This window comes from Pithys albifrons, chromosome 5 (genome assembly GCF_047495875.1).
Source record: "Pithys albifrons albifrons isolate INPA30051 chromosome 5, PitAlb_v1, whole genome shotgun sequence".
NCBI classification, from domain to species: Eukaryota; Metazoa; Chordata; class Aves; order Passeriformes; family Thamnophilidae; genus Pithys; species Pithys albifrons.
This window is the reverse complement of record NC_092462.1, coordinates 12,321,784-12,339,907: the sequence shown is the minus strand read 5'-3', so window position 1 is coordinate 12,339,907 and position 18,124 is coordinate 12,321,784. Positions and strand designations below refer to the sequence as shown.

General features: G+C 45.6%; 1 protein-coding gene across 1 annotated transcript; it reads left to right on the top strand.

Moving 5' to 3' along the window:
- The first annotated feature begins 6,315 nt into the window (after window positions 1-6,315).
- RAB33B (RAB33B, member RAS oncogene family) lies at window positions 6,316-17,499 on the top strand. Its single transcript, XM_071555723.1, has 2 exons — window positions 6,316-6,657; window positions 14,219-17,499. Exons 1-2 carry the CDS (start codon window positions 6,409-6,411, stop codon window positions 14,660-14,662), a joined length of 693 nt encoding a protein of 230 aa, XP_071411824.1. The 5' UTR covers window positions 6,316-6,408; the 3' UTR covers window positions 14,663-17,499.
- Window positions 17,500-18,124: the final 625 nt, after the last annotated feature.

Here is an 18,124-nt window from a genome sequence, read left to right as displayed (position 1 = left end):
TTTTATATTAGTAATAACAGGCTGCTCAAAGCACTATCCTTCAACCACATGACAGTTACTCTGTAGGATCCCAGGATCATTTTTAATTTGTGCAGGTAGGAGCCCCAAGTGGCCAGAGGCATGTGTGACAGTGCAAAGAGGAGGACTCTCAAGGGCTATTATTAGGTATCTGATCCAAACCTGAGGAATCCTGGCTCAGCTATCAGTTTGCAGGCCAGAGAACACCAATGGGCAACAGTTCTCTCAGCTGCTGAAATCTACATTTGCTTTTCAGTGTAGGAATTAAACTCTTTAAAAAAATGTTGCTGGTGGACATTGCTTAAACTTGATGTCTACATCTCACCTCTCACCTAGGCTGGTGTCCTTGGTGAGTTAACAGATTGTTAAAGCAATGCCATACTTCCCTTCTTATTGTGAGATACATCAATCACTTTTGATCCAAGTGTCCTCTCTGTCAGGGATGAACTTGCTTATTTACTGTAAATGGCAGCAGCAGTCAGGCTTGATCATAGCACAGGCTGAGGGGCTGGCAATCATCTGCTTCCCAGAGCATTGGCAGCAGCTCACAGGAGGTGATCCTGCTCCTCTACTCAGCCCTGGGGAGGCACATCTGGAGTGCTGTGTCCTATTCTGGGCTCTTCAGTACAAGAGACATGGAGCTCCTGGAGCAGGTCCAGCAGAGGACAACAAAGATGATTAAGGGACTGGAGCATCTCCCTTATAGAGGAAGGCTGAGGGAGCTGGTCCTGTTCAGTCTTGAGAAGAGACAACAGAGGGCACCTCATCAATGTTCATAGTATCTGCAGGGAGGTTGCCAAGAGGATCAAGCCAGGCTCTTCTCAGTGGTGCTAAGCAATAGGACAAGGGGCAACGGAAGTTCTACCTAAATATGAGGAAGAACTTCTTTCACCTGCAGGTGAGTATGCACTGGAACAGATTGCCCAGAGAGTTTGTGGAGTCTCTCTCACTGGAGATACTCAACAATGCAATCCTGTATAATGTGCTCTACGACGACCCTGCTTGAGTGTTATGACCTGTCCCTGGAGGTGGGGTAACTGAAGTTCTTGTTAATAGATCCCTTGGGAGGAATTAGAGTGAAACAAGACTGAATGACTGGTGTTTAAACAGATGTGTGTGTGTGTGTGTGTGTGTGTGTGTGTGTGTGTATACATATATATATATAAATAAAAGTTATGTAAGATTTATCTTAGAAAAATTTGGTTGAAATGAAAAGGAGGTTTGTAGCCTTTTTTGTTATTATCTATAGAACTGCAACAATGTAAAAGTATAAAGATACCACTTAAGAAAATATATAAGGAAAAGAAAGAAAGAGGGAGGGGAGAGGAAAGGTATCACCACCTGTGGGTCCACTGATAAGACTGGATTGTTGCAGTTTCAGTGTCCATTGGTTGAAGTGATGGTTGCAGTCTTCATCTGTCGGGGGTGGGGGAAGCCCACAGAGTTCAATGGGTTAAAACATGCCCAGGTTCAGGTGGGAACACCCAGCCACCTCCCCTGGGGGTGGCAGGGCACGGTTTACACTGTCTGATGTAACACTGTGGATCACAAGCAGTCCTCTGGTGGAAGACCCCAGAAATGAGCCTGGGGCTTCTTCTGTGATATTTGGTGGGTTATGAGCCTTTCTAAGACATGGCTGCTGTTTTCACGCCAGCGTAGCTGAGCCAGTTGTGCCCCATCAGAAGGGATGAACACCTTGAGGCCTCCCTGTGAATGTTCCAATACCTCCCCTGGAGCAGGGGGAGTTTTACACCTGAGCCAATTGTATAAGAGAGGACATGGGCATGATGAAAAGCATTATCCCACCTCACAGGATCTGTTTTTTATTGACCTTTTCCCTTATCTGGCTCAAAATCCTTGTTGCTAATCTAAGGTGGGCTTGTTGCGGTCACCCTCCAGAGCTGGGGGATCATCCCCTCTGTCTTATGTAGACCAGAGGTTTTGCCACCACAACTCCAAACCTCTCCTCCCTTTCACTTGTGGGGTGCAGACCTGGCCTTGGAAAAGCACCCACTGCTTTTGCAAATGCCCAATTGCTTGAGTCACTAACCTTTCACATTTCAGTCTCTCTCACTGAGAAGGAAGGTGGGACCAGACGACCCACTGTGGTCCCTTCCAACCTTAAGCAACTCTTTGATTCCCCTTTTCTGCCCCACAAGGGGCAGTCCCAACCACGTTCCTGCCAAGCTGCACCAGCTCCTGCCCTGCAGTGCCACAGGGCTGGAGAAGGTGAAGGCTGGTAGTGCCAAGCCTGGTCTGCGGCACCACACCATGCACTGCAGGCTGATTCACATTATTATAGTGGACTTTCCCTGTGGTTATGAACAAACCCTCACGCTCTTGGCCTTCCCTTTCTGACTCCAGGCACTCTTGTCAGGCTTCTTGTCTTTGTTTATTCACCATCAATGCAAACACTTCACAATCACAACTCCTGACAGAGGCTCCTGTGTTGTCTGCAAAAATCTGATTCATCACCCAGCGTGCAACAAGCCAATAGTTACACACTCTGGAGAGACAATGATTATTTATTTCAGAGCTGAGCAAGCCTTGGGTGCCCGGTGAAATTCAACAAATTGAGCACCCCTGCTATCAAAACTTTTTGCTATTTATACATTTTAGCAAACAAAGGAATTTGTGTTCATTGGCTACAAGTTACATAGTTCACTTATTAATTAGTATCCTCTCTTCTGTTGGTTAATGATTCTCTCCCTCCTTGTGCTAATTAGTCCACACATTTGGTCTTTCTCTTCCCTTGGATCTGTCAGCTTCTTGAATTGGTGATCCATGAATCACTGGTTCCATCTGCCCCCGCCGGAATTACCTTTTACCCAGTCAGATCTGATTCAGTACAACTGTTGAGTTGGATTTACTAGTTTCTTCCTTATCTTGGGAGTTCTGCTGAACGTCCTTGTGGTCGATAAATTCTCCATACATTGTGCCCACTATCAGTGGTATCCTTCTTCCCAATCTTTGTTAACCTCCCCCCAGGTCTGATGGCACGTGAAAAGGGGAGATTTCCTTGACCCTCAATGTTTTGCCTGTCAGCGTCCCAGGAAAGCTGAGCCTCCTGCACCCAACCAAGTCTGTCAGCATCCTGTTATGGGGACCCATCACCAAGCAGTCCCACTGCATTGGAGGGCGATTTGACTGCCCTTTCCAGGGAGCTGAGCCTACAGCATAAGGGAGACCCTTCAGAAGGTCTTCCCACTTTATTTTGCACTGTCAGGAATTGCTTGTGCCTCTGAAGGACTCAGTCTAGCAGTTTACAGTGATGCCGTGAGTGACCCCTCCCAAAAACAGGACTCTGAGCCACGTTAGTGTAGGGTAAGATAAAAAGTAAAGGTCCTTTAATAACACAGGGCCTACAGCCCACAGGAATACAGGATGACATGCATGTGTCCCAGTTCTTGTTTCCCTGGCTTTTATAATAAGATCCCTCCAATCATTGCTTTACACATTTCTCAGTCCAGCCCCAGTCCCACCCCTGGTACAACCCCCTGGAATTGGGTCTGGGGTCGTCAAGACCCTCTGTCTTCATCAGCTCTCCTTCCTCGGGCACACAAAGGTCCCTTGGAGTTCATCCAGTTCTGGCTTTTGGATCACTCTGACCTGTGTTTATGTTTTGTTCTGTAGGCTTTCTGATATCCTTCAGCTCTACCTTGGAAAGGAGTCTAAACAAGATTAATTAACTAAAGGAATTTGAGCTCCCTGTTCTGGGACAGGGGTAGTGATAGAAAGGCATTAAACTTAAACTGTTAGAAATATTAACCTTCTAAAATTCTACAACTACTGTGTTCCTAAAATCTACAAAATGTGAAAATCAGAACAAAATCCCTTTGGCATCAACAGAGTAACACTCTTTATTAACAGAAGTCTGTGACAGGTTAAAGTTCAAGGATTGCCGGAGGCAGTATCTGACTGCAAAACCATATTTAAAGCAATATACAGCTGTAATCCCAATAAAAGCATTCAAGCCTGCATCGAGTATGGATTTCACCCAGTGGGAGTCCCTGTAGGGGGAGAAAACAGGTTCAGCCCATTGATTGATCCCAGCAGTTACGATGGAGTCTTGCCTCGCTTTTCCCCTATTCTCAACTTACTGTTTAGGTGCAGCTTGAGTGACTTCAGTCATAAATACCTTTGTTGCCAATTGGTCTAAAATTTTCTCACTTCACTTTGGAAGATACAGTCAAAAAAAGCAGAGCATGTGCCCAGCGTGTGGGATGGTACCTTGGAGGTGGGTAATTTTGGGATAGAGGTGTGCCTTAATATTAGTTAGGCTTTAATGAACCAAGTTCATCTGAGGAGACAGATTTCACCGCAGCTGTTGGCTCAGCAGCAGGACATCTCCCATCTCCCTTGGCTTATCAGCTGCCAAGTACCATCCAGCCCCTCTGCCCGCAGGGATTTTCAGAGCCCGGCTGTCCGTTCCCTTACCGGTGTGTGGGGTGTGTCTGTGGAGCACGGCGACCGCGTTCCATCCAGGAAGCAGCACCCAGAGGTTACCCTGGAATTTCTGCACCCTTCTAACCTTTGCTGGGAGGTGAATTCAGCTTCTCAGTTTCCTCTGATTTTCACCCCTCAGTCACCTTCCCACCGCTGAGCTCACTGGAGCAGTCCAGCCCTAAAACCTTACCGAGACAATGGCACCGACACGTAATTTATTTGTCTGACACATGGACATGGCTCAGGGCCCATGAGCTGCTCTCTGTTCCATGGATTAAATCCTCCTTCTCCTTGGTCAGGCCTGAAAAACTGTACAAAGAGCAGACTTGGAGGAACATCCTTTCTTAAGACATTTTTTTACATATTCCATGTTTTGCCAACACACAGGATGCCAGGATGGGTGTAGGGTTTCCGGAATTCCTGCCTACCCCTTGTTCCCAGTTCCTCGTTCCCAGTTCCCCAGTCCCTGTTCCCAACTCCTGGTTCCCTTTTCCCAGTTCCTGACTCCCAGTTTCCTTATCCTGGTTCCTGATTCCTGGTTATGATTCCTTTTCCTGGTTTCCTTTTCCCAATTCTTGAATCACAGTTCCCATTTCCCTTTTTCCAGTTCCCTGTTCCTGATTCCCAATTGTTAGTTCCCAATTCCCAGTTCCCTTTTCCCAGTTCCTGACTCCCAGTTTCCTTATCCTGGTTCCTGATTCCTGGTTATGATTCCTTTTCCTGGTTTCCTTTTCCCAATTCTTGAATCACAGTTCCCATTTCCCTTTTTCCAGTTCCCTGTTCCTGATTCCCAATTGTTAGTTCCCAATTCCCAGTTCCCTTTTCCCAGTTCCTGATTCAAGAATCCCAATTCCCAGTTCCCTTTTCCCAATTCCTGGTCCCTTTTCCCTGTTCCCAGTTTCTGATTCCCAAATCCTGGTTCCCTTTTCCTGGTTTCCAATTCCTGATTCCCAGTTCTTTGTTCCCTGTTCATGACTCTCAGTTACTCTTTCTCAGTTCCCTGTTCCAAGTTCCCTGTTCCCGATTCTCTTTTCCTGGTTCCCAGTTCCTGATTCCCAATTCCTGGTTTCCAACTCTCTTTTTCTGGTTACCTTTCGGTTCCCTGTTCCCTTATCCCTTATCCCAATTCCCTGTTCCCAGTTCCCTTTTCCCTTATCCTGATTCCCCATTCCCAGTTCCCTTTTCCCTGTTCCCTTATCCCGATTCCCCATTCCCATTTCCCTGTTCCCTTATCCCTGTTCCCTTATCCCGATTCCCCATTCCCAGTTCCCTGTTCCCTTATCCCAGTTCCCCGTTCCCATTCTGTTTTCCCTGTTTCCTTATCCCAATTCCCTGTTCCCAGTTCCATTTTCCCTGTTCCCTTATCCCTTATCCCTTATCCCAGTTCCCTGTTCCCAGTTCCCTTTTCCCTGTTCCCAGTTCCCTTTTCCCTGTTCCCTTTTCCCTTATTCCAGTTCCTCGTTCCCAGTTCCCTTTTCCCTGTTCCCTTTTCCCTTATTCCAGTTCCTCGTTCCCAGTTCCCTTTTCCCTGTTCCCTTTTCCCTTATTCCAGTTCCTCGTTCCCAGTTCCCTGTTCCCTTTTCCCTTATCCCCGTTCCCAGTTCCCTTTTCCCTGTTCCCTTATCCCTTATCCCAATTCCCCATTCCCAGTTCCCTTATCCCGATTTCCCATTCCCTGTTCCCTTATCCCTTATCCCAATTCCCCGTTCCCGGTTCCTCGCGCCGGGCACGTGGCGCCCCCTGGTGGCGGTGGCGGTGGGGGCGGTGCGCGCAGGTCTCTCCCGCTGGGGCAGGACTGCGGCGCTCTCGCGAGAGCTGCCCGCGCGCTCCCGTGCCGTGCCGTGACGCGCCGCGCGCTGAGGGCGGGAGCTGAGGGCGGGCGCGTGGCGGCGCTTCCCGGGCGCGCGCCCGTCCCGTCCCGTCCCGACCCTCCCGGGGCCCGCGATGGCGGCGGCGGGAGACGTGGAATCGTCCCTGGAGCTGAGCCTGACGGGCTCCGGGGCGCTGCCCGGCGGGGCGCTGCCCCCCGCCCGCTCGCGCATCTTCAAGATCATCGTGATCGGCGACTCCAACGTGGGCAAGACGTGCCTCACGTTCCGCTTCTGCGCCGGCCGCTTCCCGCAGCGCACCGAGGCCACCATCGGCGTGGACTTCCGAGAGCGCGCCGTCACCATCGACGGCGAGCGCATCAAGGTACCGACGGGCCCGGGCCCTGCCCGCGGCCCGCACCGGGCTCGGCGCTCCGGGGCTGGCGGGGCGGGGCTGGGCTGGCGGTAAGGGCTGGCAGTGCGGGGCTGGGCTGGCGGGACTGTGCTGGCGGTGCGGGGCTGGCAGTGCGCGGCTGGCGGTGCGGAGCTGGAGGTGCGGGGCTGGGCTGGGCTGGCGGGCAGGGCTGGCAGTGCGGGGCTGGGCTGGCAGTGCTGGGCTGGGCTGGCGGGCTGGGGCTGGCAGGCTGTGCTGGCGGTGCGGGGCTGGTGGGGCTGGCAGTGTGGGGCTGGGGCTGGGCTGGCGGGCTGGGGCATGGCGGTGCGGGACTGGCAGGCTGGGCTGGCTGTGCGGGGCTGGCGGAGCTGGGCTGGCAGTGTGGGGCTGGGGGGCTGGCGGTGCGGGGATGGCGATGCGGGGTGGACAGTGCGGGGCTGGTGGGCTCGGGCACCCCCAGAGCTCCGCGCAGCTGTCAGGGCGCCCTGGCGGGATAGGGAGGATGTTGAGGGGCTGGAGCGTGTTCATAGAAGGGCAGCGAGGCTGGTGAAGGGATTGCAGCACAAACCCTCAGAGCAGGGGCTGAGGCAGCTGGGCTTGTTCAGCCTGGAGGGCAGGAGGCTCTGGGCAGACCTTGTCGCTCTCTACAAATACCTTCACCTGAATGGAGGATGTGGCCAGGTGGGGGGCGGCGTTTTCTTCCAGGCAACAAGCAACAGGCCGAGAGGGCACAGCCTTAAGCTGCAACAGGGAAGGTTTAGGTAGGACATTGAGAAGAAGTTCTTTACAGACAGAATGATTGTGCATTGGAATGGACTGCCCAGGGAGGTGGTGGAGTCACTGTCCCTGGAGGTGTTTAAGAAGAGATTGGATATGGCACTCAGTGCCATGGTCTGATTGACAAGGTGGTATTGGGTCAAAAGTTGGACTCCATGATCTCAGATGTCTTTTCCAACCTGTTTGATTCTGTCATTCTGTGGGCTCTGGGCATCCCGGACTGCCCCAGCACTGCCCCTCGCAGGGGTCTCCAGGCCTCCTGGGACTCTGCCACACCCCAGGAGTTCAGGGCAGTTGGGTCCTGTTGGAAATACAGTCACAGTGTAGGTTCCTGTGATGATGAACAGCTCCTGCCATAGGCCAAGCCTGTCTTTTGTCAGGTGTTAATCAGTGATTTCTACTTAAAATGGGCCTTTAGGTAGCTCTCTTACCACTATTTGTGTCTGATACCAACAGCTTGTTGCATCACAGAAATTCTGTGTGTCTTTCGCAAGGATAACAATTGCCTTCACCTTCAAGTCCACAAAGCTCAATGTAGATGCCACCATTGTGATCGTTTTGCTGTAAAAATAGTAGGAAACTGAATATTGTTCAGGATTGAGCAGTGTGTCTCAACTTGTAATTTTTAGGGTTCTGTTAAGTGTTGCTGTATGTTTGGGCAGGTGTGGTGGAGAACTGGATGGACAGTGACAGGTTGGATACCTGGCTTACATTTGACTGTGCTTTTACTCTGATTATAGGTTAGCTAAAGCTTAAATCTTGCAGAACTAAATTTAGTGAAAAATTGGATGGGAGGGAAAAAATGCTCTTTTGGAAAGCAATTTATGTATGTATGGCCAAATTTCATGAACGCAGATTTGGGCAGGGCTCTCCCCATGTGGGTGTGCCCTTCCAGCCTGCACAGTGGATTTTTTAGGTGAGGCTCAGCATGCACAGAACTGGCCCCACCGTTTAAGTCCTGAGGTCCATCTGCCATGGCCAAGCGAGCTTGGACAGTGACAGGGAAGTCCTCGGGACTGTCACAGCCCCCGGTACTAACTGGGGCTGACCCTGCTGAGCATCTGAGATCTGACGGGATGGGATGGCAGGGAGGCATTGAACTGCCAGGGGATGGTCCCACTGAGACTCGAACTCATGGAAAGCAATTTATAAAAGCATATGAAATGCACACAGTCTGCCTGGTGGATAGAGAAATGCTGGTGCTGATCCTTACAGTCATTTGCAGATCAGTCTGCTGGCAGCTTAAAATGCTGTTTGTGTTTGTTTACCTGCAGTAACAGATCAGGGTTTTAAACAGACTCCCCTGCACAATTCTGCTTCTGTAAAGGGTTTGTTTTTGTGAGCAAAGTTCAGTTGTGTAGAAAAGGGAAGTAACGGTAGCCTTGGTGTTTATAATCATTCTGCTCTATAATTACAGCTCACACTCATGTAGCTGGAAGCTGTAGTTTTTCCTTGCTTACTTACTGACTAAATAAATTGTGGAGGGCATACAAGAGTGGGAAAGAAGACTGGCTTTCCTACTCTTGTGTGGTTTTTTCACCTCATATCTTTTTTTAACTAAAAAAGAAAGATGAATAGGAGTCTCTGTTTTCCTTTACAAAACCACTGACTTGAACTTCTTTGACAGCTGAAATTCTGTACTCCCTTGTCTGTTGCTCTCCATGGCAGAGGAGAGAACCTCCCAAAGGATATTGTCTTGTCAAAACCATCTTACTGACTGGCCTTTTCATCACCTCTGAATTGTGCCTGGCCTTTGTTGGACAGAAGTGAAAAGGAGCACAGCCAATGCCCAGCTGTGACGTGCCTCACACAGGTTATTGTACCATTTTGTTATATATGTTGTGGTAGGTGGTTTTTCAGCATTCTTGAGAGCATTACCTGTAGAGTACACCAGTTCTGGTCGAGGTGGGTGGACCTGGTGGGGGCTCTTCTGAGACACATTGTTTGGTGGAAGTTCTGTTTGAGCTTTGAAGGAATAAACTCCATCATCATGGCCAGGAGTTTAGCTCGTAGTGGAATGTTGAGTGTTGTCAAGCTTCGGCCAATTTTGGGTTTTTGGTACCTTCTCCTATGTTCACCCTCCTCACATGTAGCAGTCCCTGTTGAACCAGGAGAAGCTCAGATGAACTGAGTTACTGTGGCCTGAAGGGAATTTTCCCTCTTGCATTGAAGGAGGTTATAAAGTAGTGCTTTCTCTTCTCTCTTCTCCCTTCCCCCAGCCAGCTGGATGGTCTTTCTTGTGCTGCTACAGCACTGAGTGTTTCCCTCACAGCTGGAGAAATGCTGTGTCACTGGCAGGAACAGGCACAGCTCTTCTTGCTGGGGGTCTCCCACACAGCAATTGTCTGGAATTCCAGGACATGGGTACAAGTGTATTCCTTTGTAACTTGCACAGGAGGCTGAGAGCCTCATAGGAAATGCTGATGAGGAGTAAATTAACAGTTTCAACAAATTAATTTTTTTGAATTCTAAACTTCCCTTTTCCTCAAATGATCTAAGCATTGAAAATGGATGAAAACAATGATGTCACTCTTCACTGACCTACATTAAAAGAGCAAATGATGCAAATGAAATTCAAAGAAGAAAGTCTGAACATCGTGTTCTGTACCTTTGAGCTATTCCAAGGGGTTTTTTCCCCAGATCTTTTAAAAGGAGACATAGTTTACCATTTTATCTTTATCAAAGGCCAGTTATGTTTTTAGCAGTGTGTTATAAACCAGGCATACTAAGTGAGTCCTTGTTTAGAAAACAGCCTTTCTGGATCCACAAGAAGGAGTCAGAAGGTGGGAGGTGATAGCTGAGTCAATATATTTAATATATATTATGCCATTTGTCTTTCCTAGGGAGTGTGGCAAAGTGATTCTGTGCACAGTTTTATGAGCTGAATGGTGCTGTTAAACCAAATCTTCAAAATACACATTTTAAAGGGCTGTTACAAAAAAATGTGTTCCCTTGAAGGTGGATGGTACTGGACTAATAATGAATCCTAATGTTACTACATCAATGCATATCTATTACTGTGAACATTTTCAGTTTTGTTTTTTTCAGTGGAGAAAATACTTGGAGAAGGGGCAGAAATGGAACACTCCCCTCAAGTTCACCTGAAAAGAGGGAAAAAGAGACTTCTAAAGCGTGAAATTTTCAGTACTGGGAAGGGATTTGCCTCTCAGTACCAACAACTCCATGCCAAAAATACGTACATTTTTAATTTGAGATTATAATTTTCAAGCTTGAAAGCTGTATGTAAATAAAATTTAGGAGGAACTCTAAGCTTTACTTGGAAGATATGTAAAGCTTTAATTTCCCCTTCTTTACCCAAGGCAGGCAATACCCTTGTGGAACTTGCTTGACTGAAGCCTGACTGATTTCTGCTCTGTGAATGAGCTAAGGAGAGAAAAGTAAGCTGTGAAAATGAGCTCCCTCTTTAAACTAATTTGATACAGCATTTTCCAAGATTTATCTGTAGTCATTCCTTAACATTATGTTGTTATATCCCTTAACATGGGATTTCCTCAGTCTGTGCTTCTTTCTTCTCTCTTGAATTTGTTAAGTGCACAGAACTAGAAGTATCTCTCCCCTGGGTGTGTTACTGAATCTTACCCAAACTTTGCAGTCTGTGTTTAATCTGATGGTCAGGACACCCCCAGCAGACCACAGAGATGCACCAGTTGTGTGTAGAGTGTAATACCATTGGCAGAAAGGAGGTTTGTACTCTAAAAATGGGGCAGATTGCAAGTGACTGTTGTTTCCTGTCATCAGAGGCAGGGCAACCTCACTTGCTTTTCGTAATAATCTTACTGGCCCTTTTAGAAGCTGCCCATGGGTCCTTTTAAGAAGCTGCAGAGAACTGGACGGGACTAAGAAGCCCCAGCAGTTCTGATGTTTTCATGTAGATTATCAGTGCCTGGGTACAACCACTAATTGCCCTTTCCACCTGCTCTAGTCTTGAGTTTTTCTCCAGGATGGGTGACCAGGGCTGAACATAATGCTGCAGAAAAAGTCACACCATCTGAAACATCCCTTTTCTTCCTTCAGTCTGTCACATGAGTGATTCATGACATCCTGTGATTGACTCGTGTATCTGCATCATCATCTGTTTTAATAATTTCCAACCTGATGGACCCTGTGCTTGAAGGAAGAGTCTTTACTGGTAGTCACTGTTATCAGGACTTTGCAATTGTTCTATGCAGTTTCACTGTATTTCTGCTGTTTCAAAACAATTCTGTGTGATACTGTAATCCTTCTCTCTATCAGTGATGCATCTTATCTTCTTGCTGTCAGCACATTTCCCTGGCACTTGGACTTCCTGTTTTTTAATATAAAAAGTCACTGGTAAAAGTGGTAAACAAGACAACTTTCAAGACACTTGCAATTTCTAAGTAAGTTTTACTGAAACATTTGGATCAGAGGTTACCAAACTGTGGTAATGGAGGAACAATTTCAACAATTACATAGCACCTGTAACTTCCATGAGAACAGACTGAATTTTAAATTTACCTTCATTGCCTACAGAACATTTAATATTCCTTGAATTCTGAGTCTCAGGAAAAACTCTGCTTTCATTCTCAAGGAGGAAACATGTTCTGTTCAAAAGCTGCACTACTCGAACTGAAGTAACCAAAGTGCCGCAGCCATCAGGGATCAGCTGTACAGGACAGACAGGAAGCAAGGACTCAGCTTTTTCCCAAGAAATCACATGTTGCCTTTCAGATGTGTGTGACTGAATCACACCCTGGGGTGTTTGTGGCAGTGCACAGGTAATGTGGTGGTGTCGGTGCTGCAGCTCTGGCTGCTCTGCAGTCCTTGTCTCCTGCAGTGCCAGTTTGTTAAATACCCCTGCACACAACTCCATTGCAGACTACACAGCTGAGGACTCCAGGCTTTCAGTACACCAGGATCATGGAATCATAGAATCGATTGGGTTGGAAAAAACCTCAGAGATCATCAAGTCCAACCCTTGGTCCAACTCCAGTCCCTTTACCAGATCATGGCACTCGGTGCCACGGCCAATCTCACTTTAAAAACCTCCAGGGATGGGGAATCCATCACCTCTCTGGGCAGCCCATTCCAATGCCTGATTACTCTCTCTGCAAAGAATTTTTTTCTGATCTCCAACTTCAATTTCCCCTGTCAGAGCTTGAGCCCGTGTCCCCTTGTCCTATTGCTGAGTGCCTGGGAGAAGAGACCAGCCCCCACCTGGCTAGAACTTCCCTTCAGGTAGTTCTAGACAGTGCTGAGGTCACCTCTGAGCCTCCTCTTCTCCAGGCTAAACAACCCCAGCTCCCTCAGCCTCTCCCCACAGGACTTGTGCTCCAGTCCCTTCACCAGCCTTGTTGCTCTTCTCGGGATGATCAAGGCATTTACAATTTCTGTGTGTTGTTGCTTATATCTGCTTGTTCTTCAGGGCTTTTTTTGTTTTGTTTTAATGTGGACCTTAGAGGTTTGGAAGCATTTCAATTCTTCTGAATTGTTTTTGTTCTAACTTCAGTTTCAAACTGCAGTCTGTTTTGGACAGAATGATGAGCACCTGGAAACAATAGTCACATGTTAAGCTAACGTGCTGAGCTTTATGGATTATTTCTTTTTATTTTTTCCTTTTATGTGTGCTTTGATACTACAAACCACAGTGTGGTCCCAGATTAGGCATTATATAAGCTGAATTTAAGATGTTCATCACAGAAGGGTTTGATTCCAATAGATACACTCCAGAGGAAGATTTCTTTGTCCTGTTTTTGGTGGTGGTGGTGCTATCAAGTGTGGTTTGCTTTCTTCCTACTTTCATGTAGTACCACAGTAGGCAGTGAGCATCACACTGAGAGCAGAACTTTGGAGAAGGTGACATTATTTTTGGCAGTTACAAAAATCATGTCAGCTGAGAGTTGCACTGTGAAGTAGCACCTTATAATGGTTTGACCCATGGCTTCCTCAGTAACCATTGTATCTAAGGAAGTTACAAGTATTCCACACGTGTCTTCCAAGTAGCAGGGGAGGAGTAGTTTTACTCTGCTCTTCCTGCTTGGCCGGGGAGCTGGTGGAAAGTGGTTGGAGTCCTGATCCCTCCGGTTGTTGGTGGTTCTCCTGTCCTGGGTGAGATTGTTTCATGTTTGTTCCCCTTCCTTGAGGTTTTCAATTGTGTTTGTTTTGATTAATTTAGTTTCCTTAGGTTGGGTTTGTGTCTTCCCTATTTTCTGGTTAATCAGTCCCCTTTTTTCCCTTTTCCCTCTCCCCTGGGGGTGGGATCCTATGTACTGTGCATACAGTGTAGTTTGTGAATGTTAGAAAATACAATTTATTCTTTTTATTCAATTCAGTTTCTTTAGAGTGCGTTTTTCTTTTCAAGTTTTTTTTTCCCTTTCCTTTGCTGGGAAGTTCTGGAAGAGGGAAGGAGAGCCAGTCCAAGATTGGTAACAGCTAAGCCAAACCTGCAACACACGTATTTTGTGTTATTTTCAAGGGAAGGTGCTGTTGCCAAGACTTCAGCATTTGTTTTGATAAAAATCTTAAATAGTACATTCTCCAGTAAACTTTGAGAAATTTCTGTTTTTTATCAAGTTGTGCCATCATTGCTCCTGGCCTCACTCGGGAGCACCTTTGCAAGCCAAAGTTTCTGAAATTGTGTAAATGCAACAGTTTTCTTCCACACAAATGTTTCAGTAAGATTAATTCATAAGAGTAGATTTCTCTGTTCTTGTAACTCCGCTCACTACAGTAGATTTGTTTTATTTTCCAACCTGAGTAATAAAACATTTTGTTTTCTCGTTGTCTTCCCCTTCAGATCCAGCTGTGGGACACTGCGGGCCAGGAGCGCTTCAGGAAGAGCATGGTGCAGCACTACTACAGGAACGTACACGCCGTGGTGTTTGTGTATGACATGACAAACATTGCCAGTTTCCACAGCCTGCCACTGTGGATAGAGGAGTGCAAACAACACCTCCTGGCCAACGATATCCCACGGATCCTGGTTGGGAATAAATGTGACCTGAGAAGTGCCATTCAGGTGCCCACGGACCTGGCCCAGAAGTTTGCGGATACCCACAGCATGCCCTTGTTTGAGACCTCTGCCAAGAACCCCAATGACAATGACCACGTGGAGGCCATATTTATGACACTGGCTCACAAGCTTAAAAGCCACAAGCCATTAATGCTTAGTCAACCCCCAGATCATGATGAGATACATATGAAGCCTGAACCAAAACCTGCCATGTCCTGCTGGTGTTAGACCGCACTGTCACTGCCTGTCACCTTGTCTTGCTTGCAAGTGCTTCAGAATTACAATCTTGGCAAAGTTCCAGGTTTTGGTAGCAATTACAGCAAACCTCTTTAGCACTTTAATGTGGTTTTTTGGTTTGATTTGGTTTTTTTTTCTGGTGTAGATGTGCCCATCTCATGCTCTTGCACTTTGTAATTGTACTTCCTGAATTACTGAAATTTCACTATAAATACATAGGAACATAGACTTTCAAGTGAAGTTTTGACAAAGTAATTCTACTTGAGCTGTTGCTGTCTGAGGTTGTTTTTGTCACTTGTGGTAAGGTTATAAATAGTAAGCCAGTTTACTAACATTTTTGGTTGCTACTTGCATTGGAATAATGTAGGAGAAAGAGCATTTTTTGACAGCCAGGGAGCTTGGAGTTTGGGTCAGCAAGTGGGGAGATCTTTGCCATATGAAGGAACGTTTGGTGACTGCTACCACATTAGTAGCAGGTACCTTTTTATTATAGAAACCAAAACCAGGACTCCCAAACTTTGGGCTGCCAGTGTAGGTGCAAACTGCCATCTTTTGGCCTGTCATGCCACTGTGAACTCTGTTTCTTTGTGGCAGTGGTGAGGGAATTGGCAAACTTGTCCCTACCTCTGGATTATTATTTGATACTTAAAACTTCATTAATTTTTCATAAGTAGCATGTGGTACTAAACTATGCATTGCCTCTTGTGGAAAGTACTGTAGCACAGGATTTGGGGTAAATTTGGGATTCTAATTGTCCATAATTTCTCTGACCTTACTGAAACTTCAATGGGGACTGACTTCTAAAGGTGCTGTATTTGAGTTGAGTGTCCCAGGGTAAGTAAAAACACCCAAGTAAATAAAAGGTTGAGTGAAGGTGGCCAAAGCAGGCTGATTTTCAAAGATGGGGTTTGGGAGGATTTTAGTGACAATGAGTGCTGCTCAAATACCTTGAGAAACCAACCTGATAACATGTTTCAAGGATGGAATGCCTGGGACAAAATGTTAAGAATGTGTGACTTCATTAAAATATTTTACAGATTTTTGAGCTAAAACCTGCTGTGTAATGTCATGCCTGTATGTGGGACCTCCTTGGCGTTGGTAGTGTGAGTTAGGAGAGGTCAGATGAGGGAAATTACTGCTCTAGAACCATCTTTTTCTGTGTTCTGGTAGTTTCATCTGCTTTTTTTCAGTTCTGTCTGAAGGTCAAGTTTCATAATAAGGTGATAAATAAAGATGATAAAAAGATGAAAAAATGGTGCTAAGTTGCACGTAATTGCATAAAACAAAATGTGAGCCATAGGATGCAATCTATGACTTCATTCACAGGCCATGTCAAACAATGTTACGTGGCTTAGTTTTTGAAGGAATTGAAGTATAAATGAAGATCTTTAATTTTTTTTTTATTGGCAGTGTGTAGCCCGTGCTGCTGACAGGAAACTAAATGGAAGGGCCAGTTCAGAAGCTGCCGCCCTTCAGTGATTGCATTAGAAACAAATCATTGAAACAAGATATCTAATATTGTGTAAACTGTTACAATTGTTAAGATGTAATTCCATGTCAGTTTAGACTGACAAAAATGCATTGTCTTTTTTCTAGGTTTAGAAAGAGCATTCAATTTGGTCTAATATGATTAAGATGTTTAAAAATAATCTAAACAAAACGTTATACAATAAAGCTGCTTCAGCTATGACAGTGTTTTTAGAAAGCACTTGTAAAAGGGAGCTTTTGTATTCACTCTGAACCTTACATGACTAGAATTTACAGTCCTTTCAGAAACAATCACATTTTTAACAATAGTGTCCTTAATGATTTTTTAAGAAATAGATTGATCTTAAATTTATGTGTGTACTATTGTAATAAATATGGTTTACAGTCCTTTTGGACAGTTTGTTTTTCACTCATGTCCTTAATCCTTTTTGTCAGAAAAATCCATTTTAATTATTTGTTTACTAAATGGGTCAACAGGAGTGGGGTTTTTTTAACTTGTTTGTTTGTGTTTGTTTTTTTCCTTTTTTAATAAAAACCCCCAGAACTTTAATGTCAGTCAGGCTGGGGGTTGAGGGAAGGAAATTATGTAGCTACAGTGTTACTGTTAAATTTGCACACCTGTTAAGCTTTATTTGAGTTATCACAACCTGTAAATAAGGGCCTTCATGTCATGAAAATTGTGTGGAAGTGGCAACCAAGTATGTACTTTCATGTTTAGCACAAAGCATGTTTTAGTGGTTCTGCCCTAAAGGTAATGTGGTCAGTAATGCAGGACTCAGTATTGCTTCCTGGCTTTCAGTGGTAACGTTCTGCCCACCAAATGGATGTCAAAAATACTGAATACTTTGTATATGTATTTTCACTTTACCAAATTGTAAAGTTGGGTTATTTCCTATGTGTTGGGGGAGGGCAAGACACAGTTCCAGAATCGTAATAAACTGTCTTTGCCACAAACTGTTATCCCTTGTTTTCAATAATTGTACAAGGAACAATGATATAATTTCTTATGGTTGAAAAAAAATATGAGGGAGGAAAAAGTGTTTCTAGTTTCTGTATGTGTGGGTGACAGTTTTGTAAAAGACTGTCACCATACTTGGACTACTGTCAGCGCTTCCTTGTGATGGCACTGGGCGGTTCTGAGGTATCCGAAGCACCCACCTGATGATTCAGAAACGTGTTTGGGATTTATTTCAGAGCCCAGAAGAATGGGAAGTGATACAACAATTATCAAATTAAGAATTACTAACCCTTGAATATGTGTCAAGACCCCAAAAGAGTCTTCTTCATTATTCTTCTGGTCTCATCTTGTTCAGAAATAAAAGCTCTCAACTTCCTTAGTATCTCTTTGTTATCTATCTTTGTGGTTTGCCTTTTGATTGTGTACCTTGGGAGTGATCAGAAGGGGCCTTGGTAAACTCACAATGGAGCGGTTTGTGAGCCCTTCTCCTGGACTGACACTCGGCATTGTATTACACTGCTCAGGGAGGAAACAGTTGCAGCTTGGGGAGGGCAAGAGGTCGAGATACAGACTTGAGATGTGTCCTAGTACTCATACATGCACTTGCTGTGCATTGGGGTTTTGTGAGGCTTTTATGTTTCATGTCTTCCTCATATGGAGATGCTAAGAAGCATCAAAATAAATACATGAGGGTTTTATGTGTACTGTAATGTCCCTGAAGCAAAATGCCATTAAAGATGAAACAGTTCGATGCTTGCCATTTTTCTACAGCTTTGTAAGTAAATAGTTTTGAAAACCAGCTTTCCAGATGTAGTGAAAATAGGTGAGGACCCCTAATGAAAGTGGTATTTTTCACTTTAATTTCAGCTCTAAAATAGAGCTTAGTGATCTAAAAAAACAGTTAAGCTCTGATTTTGGTGGAAGGGCATAGTATGGGAGTCCATACAAGACTTAAGGCAGAGGTAGCTCTGGCTTCTACTCCCTGTGACCCTTACCAGATTAATCTG

What these genes read in the sequence shown, in the direction of transcription:
- RAB33B (XM_071555723.1), top strand. Translation starts at nt 6,409, where the DNA reads ATGGCGGCGGCGGGAGACGTGGAATCGTCCCTGGAGCTGAGCCTGACG. An exon ending in TCGACGGCGAGCGCATCAAG is followed by an intron (nt 6,658 to 14,218) that starts GTACCGACGGGC and finishes CTTCCCCTTCAG; the next exon opens with ATCCAGCTGTGGGACACTGC.